This window comes from Ischnura elegans, chromosome 2 (genome assembly GCF_921293095.1).
Source record: "Ischnura elegans chromosome 2, ioIscEleg1.1, whole genome shotgun sequence".
In the NCBI taxonomy this organism is placed as follows: Eukaryota; Metazoa; Arthropoda; class Insecta; order Odonata; family Coenagrionidae; genus Ischnura; species Ischnura elegans.
In genome coordinates this window covers 17880437-17893548 of record NC_060247.1, presented here as the reverse complement: position 1 = coordinate 17893548, position 13112 = coordinate 17880437, and the positions used below count along the sequence as shown (strand labels likewise).

The window sequence follows — 13112 nt, the reverse complement described above, 5'->3', positions numbered from 1 at the left end:
GGGTTTTCTATGAAAGTGATATTTTGAGGGGTCACTAAACTTCGGGTCAACCGCGAAGGACGCTCGGATGGCGAAGGACTGACACTATAGTTAAGGGATCGGGTGTAGAAGGAGGCAATGGAGTACCTGACTGTGAGGGTTCATGCTCCTCCTCACTAATTTCTAACTCATAGGAGCTCCCGCAATTCCTCCTCCGTGTACATTCACCTGGAGAAGGCAGAGTGCTCGGAAGGAAAGGTTTGTGTCCTTGCAGAGGTTTTCTCCCTCGACGTCGATGGCTGCGGGTCCTGATGTGAGGTCGAAGACTGCTGATCATCGGCAGAGGCTGACGAATAGGGAATTTCACCTCTTTCAGCCGGCATCCACACCCAGCCAGCATGCAAAATTTTCCGTTTTACTCCTCGCTGCCGTACCATCTGCAATGAATACATTTCATATTTTTGTAAAAATTCCTATAGATAACAGGTTCAAAATAAACACTCTTTGTGAAATAGGCCAAAGCTAAAATGATGTTTTACTGACGTAAAACTATCGATAGGAACTAAATATTTACAATGATGAGACTAAGAATTGAGAGCACCTATAAGCAATTGATTTCACAGTTATCGAGAGAATAAAAGCAGTTTCATAAAGTAACTCCTAAGAATCACTCATTCGCCAAGCCATGGGATAATGTGCAAACAGTTATTTGCAATTATATTAAGAATGTTTATAGGTGGTTTAAAATAATATTAATCAACAATAAATGTTATAAATAACTCACACTTTTTCCGTAAATAACTTTTTGCACTTACGTTATATTGCTGTTTGTAGAGCCCCTCACTGCTTAGGAGTTACACTGACAAACAATAGAAGGGTGCAAAAGTTAGAGATATGTTACATTGCATAAATAAAATTTAATGGCTGTTTCAAATTTACATTAAAATTTAACTAATCACAGTACTTCATGTATAAATTGAATAAAACTTATTAACATCAGACAATAAAGGTTCGAAAAATACTAGGCTCGCATGAAGAAAAAAAGGAAGGAAGGAAAAAATATTTATTTTCCCACAAAACATTAAAAAAACGGAATATAAAATTAATAAATACACCCAATTAAGTTCCAGATTGTAAATACATATGATTGTAAAATAAAACTCAAATAAAATTTGTCATACTCAAACATTAATATAAAGAAATAAAAATAGCATACAATACAGGGGGAAAAATGAATGGAAATTGGCTTACCTTAAGATTAAAGAAAAAAATTTCTCCCAATCCTCCCAGGAAAGGTTGCTTGAAACAGTCTTCACAAATGAGCTGCTACATCCCTGTTGAGCAACTTAGAGGCGCCAAAGGTCATAATAGAACTGAACCAAGCTCGTACAGAGGGCCGGAACCCTCGGGGTACGCATGACGTGATATCATGTCATCAGCACCAGGGGATAGCACACCATGACGTGATACCACGTCATGCCGCACTCAAGGTGTTAATACTTCTACTCCAAGACTATATTAATTATTATATAAATTGAGGTCATAAAAAAAGAAAGTGATTTATCCTTCATTACTGCTGTTCCACATATTTTATCTGAGGCATACCCTATCCATTATTGCCGTCCACTTTTCCCTAGAATATTGTCTTTATCTTGCCTCACAATGAAGCTAATGTGTTGTTCAGCCTCGTTAAAGTTTTCATTGGGTTTCTCTTCTCTCCCAATCTAGGGCTTCTACATTGCTCATGAGGTCAATCCATTTAATTTCCATCATTCATCAGTAGTACCACATTCACCCTTATTTTTTGTTGCTGCCATTGTTCATACCTCTATCATTTTTGTAAAGGGATGTGCAAAATACTAACAATGGTACAGTTTACAGTTCTCATCGATTATGATATTTTTTGAGAGGAAATTTCTTTAGGTGCGCCCATAAGTATTAGGATGGGGAATCAAAAATAGCTATTCAGAGAAAAGCTGTAATGGAATATGTATGCAGAAAAATATGAAAGCTGAACCTATGCAGTGATTCATCAGGACATAACACAATAATGAAGATAGAATTGTGAAATTTGGAGGATTTATCGCTATTGCAGAACTTAGAGACACTTTGGGAAGGATTTTTACTACAAACGATATTGTAGTTGTTTTTTTAACAGCATTTCGTTTTATGAACTTCTTTTAGAAAAGCATTGACCTTCGTAGAGATATTATTATCCACTCTCCCAATCCCAGGGATTGAAAGCAAGCACTGTTTTCAAGGGTTAAAATAGAAATCATGGGAACAGTAAAAGTCCACTTTGATCATTTATTTGTGTATTTGCAAAACAGAAAAAATTGGAAAAAAATATTCCTTACACATTGTTGCTAAAGAGCCAACTGGAGGTCTAGGAGCCACTTTGAAATCTCAAAGTCACAAGAAGTTTAACTGGAGAATGCAAATATTAAATAGTTCTTAAACCAGATACAAAATATTTCAGTTACATTTTATTAAAAAGCAACTAAACCTAGAAACAAAATACTGATTGCAAATAAAACCCTCAATCCAATGAGTCATATAGGTGACATTTCTTGCTTTCATTTTAGAACAAGATAATGATTCTTACAATTAAAAGGCACTTTTTCACCCAATATCACAATCTATGGATAACTGAACACATCTATCCAACTGTGATTGAAATGTAATTTGTGCTCTAAAATGGTGATTTTCCCAAATTCATTAAAAGAAACGTTAAAAGAAACATTAATAGAATCATTAAAAGAAACATTAAAAGAAACATCGAAAATTCCCATTTATGAATCTATGAGGATTCGTCCTTACATTAAATTGGTCTTGATCAAAAGCTGACTAAGTCAGCCAGAAATATCACATTTAGAAGCTCGCCTCGAAGCTAGAACCTGGAATAGCAATAATAGTCTCATCCAACTGCATTTCTTCCAGAAGTCATTCTCTTCAAAACTATGAACTGATAAGTAAGAAAATGCCTTCAAGAAGTATTAGCACTTCAATATAGAGCATTTATGTTTTTATGTCCCTCGCAGTTTTCACTAACAAAATATTCACATTCACACCATTAAAAACATACATGTTTTGAAGAATTATGTACAAATCTGCAGCCAAAATGATAATACAATGGAATTCTTGTCTTTCAGTTGTTTGTACACTCAGCAGGAGAATACAATGAACGTATCCAAAAATGTTCCATTACTTCAGGTAAAGGCAGCCTCTTCTTTGGAACTCGTTGCAGGAGCTGTCATGATGAATGAGGAAATTGAAAAACAAAGCATTAGGGTCAAATAGCAATATAAATAGCATATAATAGTTCCAGTGATGGATAGATTCCAAAATTCAAGCGATTCCATTCCAGATTCTGGTTCTAACATTTCAATTCCCATTCACCCAATACCAATTCCATTGTTACTGATGCCATAGGTTCCGAGAAAGACATCACTTGATTCCACGCAACGAGACAACCACGTAAAAAAATAAATACTCTGTGAAAGAATCAGTTAACAAAAGCATCACTGATATCATCCCTATGTAATTAAAACATATGTAATTGCTAAATTTTAGAAAATCTATGTAATGTATCTATGTAAAATGTATCTAACCCCACAACCAGACTATGGCATGGAAAGAATGATCATTATGCTGATTTGAATGAGTTTTGTTTTTACGATTACATGGCGCAAAAATTCAAATGACTGTTAGAAGCACGGTCGTACATAAATTTGTGGTTTGAAGTACTACTGGAATTGGAATCAATTTTACACTTTGGTAAATACTCATTTCCGATTCCAATTCTTGGTGTAGAATCGAATCGAGTCCATCACTAAATAGTACATAATAGATCTAACAATACATACAAACACCAAGTCACAACTACATTACTAGGAACACCATCTAGAAAAGGAGTTTTCAGAAAGTCTCTAACGTTGTTGTGCGAATGAGTTGTTGAGATAATTCAAAACATTTTTTTTATACATTTCAAATCTTACTCCTCGATTAAGAATTAAGATATGTATCAATAATGAACACAACCCAACACAATGAGTTATAAATGCACACTTCTGACACTAAGGCAGTTGCATTGAGTATGCCATTGCATACGGGTCATTCCATGTCAGTTCACCCAGGCATGGCACCCACCGACTCGGATTTTGATGAAATTTTTGTCACTAGCTACTATCACCTATCTAATGACCCATGTAAAATATTTCTTCTCTCACTCTCATAGTTTGCAAGATATGAGGAGTCAAAGTTTGAGATGTTTGCTCAGAAGTGGCGCTAGTGGGAGTCAAATTCCAGAGTGCAGGGCACAGGGTAAAAATTCATAACTCAGAAACCACATAACATATTTGAATGAAATTTTGACCCCTTGTCTATCCAAGTACATAGCTTCCATAGTAATGTCTTTTATTCCCCTTGCATTGTTATGTTGGCCAAAATGATGTCAACAGTTGTTAATTAACCGATTTTTTTAGCTCAAAAACATTACTTCATATTTTCAGAATTATCACCAAAAGGCAGAGCAGTTAACTCATCCAATTTTTTTTTAAATTGAAGGTTAATATGTGCTCCAATATATTGTGAAATAAAAATGGTGGTGTTTTGACTGCCACTATGAGTATTTCAGGTTTTACTTTTTTTCTGCCCCTGTGAGAGGGATTTTGGACACGTACTGTAAGATAATAAGCATAGGCGGATCCAGGGGGGGGGCACGGGGGCACGTGCCCCCCCCAGACCCTCAAAAATATGCAAGATTTTTAATACGGTCCCATTATCATTGCATTCGTTTTGTATTGCGAGGTATCCTTGTGCCCCACCCAGAACAAAATCCTGGATACGGCCTTGCTTGTGCCCCTCCCAGAAAAAAATCCTGGATCCGCCCCTGATAATAAGTATAAGTGTATCCATACCTTCATGAGGATATATTTGAAATATTGGTCAGTAAATCTAAGACCAAACATGTAGTCTAGTGAATGTGGCTCTTGTTCATACATTTTTTTTTAATAGCAATACTTGGCTTGTGGCAGCTGAGGGTAAAAAAATCCAAATGGCTCAGAAATGTGAAATGATGCTTTTTTCCTGGAATTTACCCATTTTTCAAGTGTTTAGTTTATGGAAAAATTGGTATCAAAATACATTAGGCTCTTACTGTGCATTAGAGGATAAATGGAAATACTAATTTAAATAAAATTATTTAAATAATATACTTCAATGTGTTTAAGGTATCTCCCGAACATCTCTGGAGGCTCTCTCGGGCAAACTAAACGCTTTACAGTACCACCAATTCCATCACATGGGGATTTTCGATATGGGTGCATAAATTTCACTTTTACATCTTGTTCTCCCTCGTGTTTAGAAAGCACTCATCCAAAAAACCAGTGGTCATCATAAGCACATGCAATGTACAAGTTTGTTAAGATCTGTGAAAAAGTGATTAAATGAGTCCCGCTGAACTGGAGTTGTACAAATTTAGCCTCACTTTCACAGAAGAAGTATGGTCTTCCAAACCCTTAGTGATGGAAGAGCTGGCAGAGCAAATGGTATTACTTATAGATATGTAGCAGGTTGTCACCAATATCCACATTCCTTGATGGCAACTGGAGTATTAAATTTCTATTTCACTGGGAGAGATAATGCTGACATTATGTGCCACATTGTTTTCTCCCCTGCCTCACATATGATTGTATTACATGACAAACTTGAGAAGGTAATACAATCCCACCTATTCAGCCTCACTTTTCAGTGTTATTACATCTCCCCAAGGAATAAGAGAATTAAGTGCAACCTCTAGGAAGAATAAAGTGTTACAACGTATCACAGTGAGGGCATGATAAATCAAAATAGATTCTAGGGTACCACTTTTAGTCTTCTTGTGTAAAGATGCTCCCTGGGTGTCCAAGTTTATTCTGTGTGTACGATCAGTGTATTTTTACCTGTACATTAATTGTGTGTGCTATGAGTTAGGCGAAGCTGCTCATTGTGAACTTCGACATTAAAAAAGGTTAGTGTCTCCACTATGCTTCAAAATGAGCAAATTGTTGAACTGTGCAGCATTGGAAAAGTAACTGCATCTGATTGCCTCAAAAAAAGCTACACACCAGTGGTGCAAATGAACAAAATTGAGATCATGAGTATGCTTGAAAAACAGCTGTTATCTCTCAGAAGTGGTGTACCTGGGGAAGTCCTATCCAATGTCTGCGAACATCACAGAATATACTATTTGAAAAAGTATGAAACCTACCAAATATATTGTCTTGATCCTTTTAAGAGCCACAAGAAGAAAATATCAAAATCACTGAGAAATATAAGTCTTGAATTTGCAGAAAAGGCCTGTAAAATCCCAACTCTTCGGAAATTAGTGCCAGGAATGAAAGTATGCCAGCCATGTAGGGAGGAAGTACAGAAACACTCCAGGTTTGGAAATGAGCTTTCTGATGTTGAAGCAGTAGATAGTGACAGCAATGATAGTATTTTGAATTTTGAAACAACAGTATCCCAAGAAAAATCAACTAAGCTACTTAACAGAACGCTGCAAGATATAGAGGAGTCACCTTTAAAATTTCATGGTATATCATCTCACAGAAGGTCGACCTACGCTAAAAGGAAAGTAGAGTCAGCATGCAGTAATTTTAAAAGGAAAGTTAAAAGACTTCTTGATAAAGAATTATCTCCAGAAAAGGATGACCCAAAACTGCCAAAAGAACTATTCAGAAAGTTCATGATATAGATGTGCTCATAGACTTAACCCGTCAACGCCCACGGGTGCCATAGGGCACCCAGTGCAGTGCTGAGCCAATGCTCCGGCAATGTATTTAATATGTGAATTTTAGCATACCTTTCAGTGCACATACTTAGTAGAAGGTTTCCTCCATTATTCAGTCAGTTTGAATTGTGTTCTTTGTGTGAAGTTCATAAGTATCATATTTTTTAAAAGTGAAATATGCGTGAATTTAAAAAAAACTTTGGACGCTGACGGGTTAATCAAACAAAAAGTTGACACATCAAGCACCCATCAAGGAAAGGTACATCTGTTATCATTGGTACCAACTTTATGGAGCAGGAAGAAAGTAATGGAAGAGTTTCATGTGAGTGAGTACACTGCCCGCCAAGCAAGAGAACTTTTCAGAGACAATGGAAAATTAGCTGCACCTGAATTGAGAAAAGGGAAGGCAAAAATAAAACATTACAATTAGTTAGGACTTTCTATGAAAGTGATGAGTACTCAAGAATGATGCCTGGAAAGAAAGATTCCATAAGTATCTCCATAAATGTACATGTTCAGAAGAGATTATTACTTGCTAACTTGAAGGAATTGTATTCCACTTTTAAATTTGACTTCCCCAGAATTAAAATTGGCTTTTCTAAATTCTGCAACCTAGATCCAAAATGGTTTGTGGTAGCAGGATGTCCTGGAACGCATTCAGTGTGTTTTTGCACAATTCATTAAAATGTCAACCTACTGCTTAGTGCCTGTAATATAGAGGAAACAAGCCAGGACCTAATTGGTTATTTCGTGTGCTCTAGAAATAATAGGGACTGTATACTGCGACATTGCTCTCAGTGTCCTTCACGTGAAAAATTGAAAAGCTTACTGCTGAAAAAGTTTGAAGAATGTGACCCCGGAGATGAAGTTTCATACAGTCAGTGGGTTTCCAGTGACAGATATCAACTGGTGAAGTTCACGGTGACATTTGATGAGTACCTATCAATTTAAATTCAAAGAGTGGAAAAACTGGTGCCCCATTCATTTATTACGAAGGTACAGGCAAACTACCTTAAGAAAATGAAAGAAAATCTTGGACCCCATGAAGCAGCTGTTCTCTTTGACTTCAGTGAGAGCTACTCATATGTTATCCAGGATGAGGCACAAGGGAATCACTGGACAAGTGATAGTTGTACGGTACACCCTGTTGTGATTTATACTCTAGATCACCTGACTAAACAGCTTATTATTTCCAGTTTATGCATCTTGTCAGATGATTTGGAGCATAATGTAGCTTTTGTTTATGAAACCCAAAGAATAATATTTTGCTTTGTTAAGGAAAATTTTACTTTAGTCAAAAAATTGAGTTACTTTAGTGATGGTTGTGCAGGACGGTACAAGAACTGCAAAATATTTCTCAATCTTTGCAAGCATTACCAGGATTTCTCCTTAATGGCATCATGGACATTCTTTGCTACAAGCAATGGAATATCCCCATGTGATGGAATTGGTGGTATTGTAAAGCATTTAGTTGCCCGAGAGAGCCTCCAGAGATGTTCGGGAGATGCCTTAAACACATTGAAGTATATTATTTAAATAATTTTATTTAAATTAGTATTTCCATTTATCCTCTAATGCACAGTAAGAGCCTAATGTATTTTGATACCAATTTTTCCATAAACTAAACACTTGAAAAATGGGTAAATTCCAGGAAAAAAGCATCATTTCACATTTCTGAGCCATTTGGATTTTTTTACCCTCAGCTGCCACAAGCCAAGTTTTGCTATTAAAAAAAAATGTATGAACAAGAGCCACATTCACTAGACTACATGTTTGGTCTTAGATTTACTGACCAATATTTCAAATATATCCTCATGAAGGTATGGATACACTTATACTTATTATCTTACAGTACGTGTCCAAAATCCCTCTCACAGGGGCAGAAAAAAAAGTAAAACCTGAAATACTCATAGTGGCAGTCAAAACACCACCATTTTTATTTCACAGTATATTGGAGCACATATTAACCTTCAATTTAAAAAAAAAATTGGATGAGTTAACTGCTCTGCCTTTTGGTGATAATTCTGAAAATATGAAGTAATGTTTTTGAGCTAAAAAAATCGGTTAATTAACAACTGTTGACATCATTTTGGCCAACATAACAATGCAAGGGGAATAAAAGACATTACTATGGAAGCTATGTACTTGGATAGACAAGGGGTCAAAATTTCATTCAAATATGTTATGTGGTTTCTGAGTTATGAATTTTTACCCTGTGCCCTGCACTCTGGAATTTGACTCCCACTAGCGCCACTTCTGAGCAAACATCTCAAACTTTGACTCCTCATATCTTGCAAACTATGAGAGTGAGAGAAGAAATATTTTACATGGGTCATTAGATAGGTGATAGTAGCTAGTGACAAAAATTTCATCAAAATCCGAGTCGGTGGGTGTCATTTTGAAAATTTCTGGGTGATTTGACGTGGAATGACCCATACATCTTTCTTTGGAACTCCTTAAACACTCTTGAAATCATGCAGCATTACGAAAGTATTCCTTAAAATAGATTACCTCTGCGATGATTAAGTTAAACATCCATGGGATTCAAATAATAGCAACAAAGACAAATAACTGAAACCTCAATGGCAATGGTGCCAGGAGCATTTATGGAATCCACATGTATTAAGTTACCCATATTTACCTTGGAAATAAGGTCCTTTGGCCCATCTTCAACATGAGGAGGAAATTTCAAATCCACCCGCCTAATCCTCAAATACGTAGTGTTGTGATCCTTGCTCTCAAATGGAGGATGACCAACCAGGAATTCATAGCATAACACACCCAAACACCAATTGTCCACAAATTCGCAGTATCTCTCCCCAATGACCATCTCAGGAGGAAGGTAATCCAGGGTGCCACACATTGTTTTCCGGCTGATAATGCAAAAAAGAAAAACTAAATTGGCCACAGATTACACTGATGGGCTACTTGCATGATAAATCATTTTACAAGTCTTTCAAGACATACAAAAAACTTAGGACTGGCAAAAAATGGCAGTTTTTACAAAATGAGAGGCAAAAATTGCTTAATTAAATGAAACTTTACATGGTTGAATGCCAGAGGGTATGTAAGCCAAGAATATTTTCTTCTGAGCTTTTTCATAACAAATCAACATTCACAAACGATGGGATTCTCAGACATGAAACTTATGGCAAATAAATATATTTGGAGGGATTCACATTAAGTTGGCTTTGAGATTTCCATCACTAGTGTTTGAATGCTCCTTTCTAATTTCAGGATTGCAGCCTAAGGTTTCTTTCATTAGTAGCACAGCAGCAATCCTTATTTTTGAATGGAGTGATTTGATGCACAGTGTCTAAAACAATGAACTAGTTTGCGCTTCTCACTAGTTGGCATTTGGCTTTCCATACTACAGTGACGGACATGAGTAAATAATTACTTTGTTTGATTTTATCCTCATAAACTCCATCAAAACTTAATTTAAATAACTTTACTTTGCATTGATGAAAGCTTTAATATTTTTTAATAAATCCTTGAAGTATCACTGTTATGTAGGTTTAAAGTGTAACCAATAGGATAATTTTAGTGCGTCAGTCAGAAATTGGGGAACAGGAAACAATACCACTCATAAGTTCAGACAGTATTGGTGAAACCAGTTCTGATTGCCTACAATGTCAATTTGCTGACATAAAAATGCTAGCATCCGCTCAGTAATTCATCCAAGAGAGAATCTGAACACCAGTCTCTGATTGTACGTCTGGAAACTACCAGATCTCAATTAAGTCAATATGCTTGAGTTAGAGTCTCGTGTTGTTCAAAGTTTCAGAATTATGGCAGTTTTTCACATAATTTAAATATAAGCTAGCTTCAAACAGGAAATATTGCAATTCAATTTTCTGGAATTCAGTTGAAAGCACGCTCAGGAAAATGTTATAGCAGTTAAAAAAACTTTTAAGCAACAATTGGAAATATTCTCTACTTTGAATCAATAACATTTGCATTTCACCAGATTTCAGAAACACATTCAGCCCAGTTCTTGTTCTTATTGATTACTTTTATGGGAAAGTAAATTCCTATCATAACTTTTTCTACATGTTTTCACTACGATTAATTAAACCTTAGGTAAATTTGCCAATAATGACAGCCAGTACTTTTTTTCATCATCAAGAGAGAAAAGACAAACTGCCTAGAAGCAACTTTCATAAAAATAAAATTTAACAATACAGAATGGAATACCCTGAAAAATCTACTCTCACCAATAAGCACTGGTTTCCATTAAAATGGGACCCAGAGATTTACAACTTGGCTTGTAGAAAGCACATGACAAAATGTGACCCTAAAAAGTTCATGCTGCAACTCATTTCTAATGAATTCTCACATAAAACACTTTAAAAATCTATATTATTTTTCATAATCCTACTTGGCCTTCTTACTCATGTACAAAACATAAAACTAGGATGTAAAGTAAACGATAAGTAGATGAAGATACCAAACACCAAATGACTTATGCTTCTTGAATAGAAAAAAAGGGTAACAGCAGTAGGAACCCAAACTTACGAAAGTGAAGGTGCATGAACAGACCATCCAAAATCAGCTATCTTTACATTACCACCAATTGTTAATAGAAGATTTTCTGGCTTGATGTCCCGGTGAATAACTTTGTTTTCATGGCAATAATTCAATGCATCAGCAACTTGATACACGTACTTGGCAGATCTGAAAGTAAGTAAAAATTGAACATAGACCAGAATTACCAAGGAACGATTTATAGCTCCATTGCACTGATAAATTTCAGTTGTCATACCTTGCCTCACTAAATCTGTTTCCAGGTTGCTTGTTCATTTCAGTGTATAATTCGCCTCCAGCAGCATATTCAAGCACTAAAAATACCCTTCTCTGGTCATGAAAATATGTGAACATCTTCAGAATATTTGGGTGGCTACAAAAGAATAAGCAACACCATGTACAATATCAATACAGATAAATACGACTAACAAACGGCGTTTAAATATTTTGCAATTTGGGAATAAAATACACATGTAGGTCAAAGAATTCAATAGCTAGATGTTAATTCCAAGTGTGCCTGGCCATGTAACACCAATGAGATGATCATGGCTAACCCTGTAATCTGAGAAGAGCATACCAATTCCTCGTCATAGTAAGGTTTTTTCCAATAGACACATTGCACTGCATAGAAATATATTTGGAAATGGGACACGTCAAAATAGAGAATAAAACAGGTAATAGTACCTACAAGCAATATAAATATTACACTTAAGTCTCAATCGTATACTCAAGCGACAAAAAAATATTCATTCGCACTTGAAAAATATTTATGAACTAAAAACTATAATATACATATAGGTGACAACCTCAGCACAACAGAAATAAAAAAATTTCAATTTACAATTTTGTTCTTATGATAGCAACAAGAAATTAGGAATGAATGACGATTTAGCGGATACAAACAACATATTTATTGGGTCGCTTATCACTATTAATGGTAAACTAAATTTGCTAACCACTAGCCATATATTTATCTTACCTTAGATGAGATTGTATTTCAATCTCTCGAATCAATTGATGCTCTATTTCACCTTTCATCAACTGAGATTTGAAGAGGAGTTTCAGAGCCACAATTAGATGTGTTTCTTTTTCTCTTGCTAAATAAACCCTCCCAAACTTTCCTCTTCCTAGTGGTTTGCCGACCTCGAAATCGTTTAAACTCCATTCTTTCCTGGGGAATTGAAATGGCAATAAAATAGAAATTTGTAAAAAAGAGAACCTGGTGAACGTTAAAATTGTAAGATTACGAAGATCCCGAGCCTCACACAGCTAAAATGACTTACTCTTGACCGTTCCTCCGAGCTATAGATGACTTCAGTTCTTTGCTAAGTGCGTTCACAGCTGATCTGTACTCTTTGGGTATCTTGCTGAGTTCTGAGTCTTTTAAATCTCCGAAATCCATTTCGGAGAGCTTAACTATAATAACAAGAGATAATTACAATCAAGCAATACGATCCAGGCAATTTCTGCGCTCAAACCGACCAATGCCGCCGAATGCCGCTCAAACGATTCACCACATAAAACCGCTCAATTCAAATCGAAGAAATTCGATAGTGTTCTGTTATAAAAAGACAGTTGATTTGCGCAGAGGGCGCGGCAGAATTGATTCATCAAAATGAGCATGGGTAAATTCAAGAAGCCTAAGTAAATAAATCTATAAATTATATAGTTTATCGCGTGATTAATAAAAATGATTGTTGTGTATGTGCTCTCTTTGCTTGGTTCATCTTGTGCCCAGTATTATTTAGCGGCCCAGCTGTTACATGGGTGAATCCCGTGGCAGTCTGAATCAAGGTTCTCGTTTAGCCGTTACTCCGCTCTATCAAAGCTAAAA

The 13112-nt window shown here is 35.9% G+C and overlaps 1 protein-coding gene across 1 annotated transcript; it reads right to left on the bottom strand.

Moving 5' to 3' along the window:
- Positions 1-2272: 2272 nt before the first annotated feature.
- On the bottom strand, positions 2273-12801 carry LOC124153451 (aurora kinase C-like). Its single transcript, XM_046526606.1, has 6 exons — positions 12562-12801; positions 12258-12449; positions 11517-11651; positions 11270-11428; positions 9393-9624; positions 2273-3229 (listed from the first exon to the last, which is right to left on the bottom strand). Exons 1-6 carry the CDS (start codon positions 12678-12680, stop codon positions 3128-3130), a joined length of 939 nt encoding a protein of 312 aa, XP_046382562.1. The 5' UTR covers positions 12681-12801; the 3' UTR covers positions 2273-3127.
- Between the last annotated feature and the right edge of the window lie 311 nt (positions 12802-13112).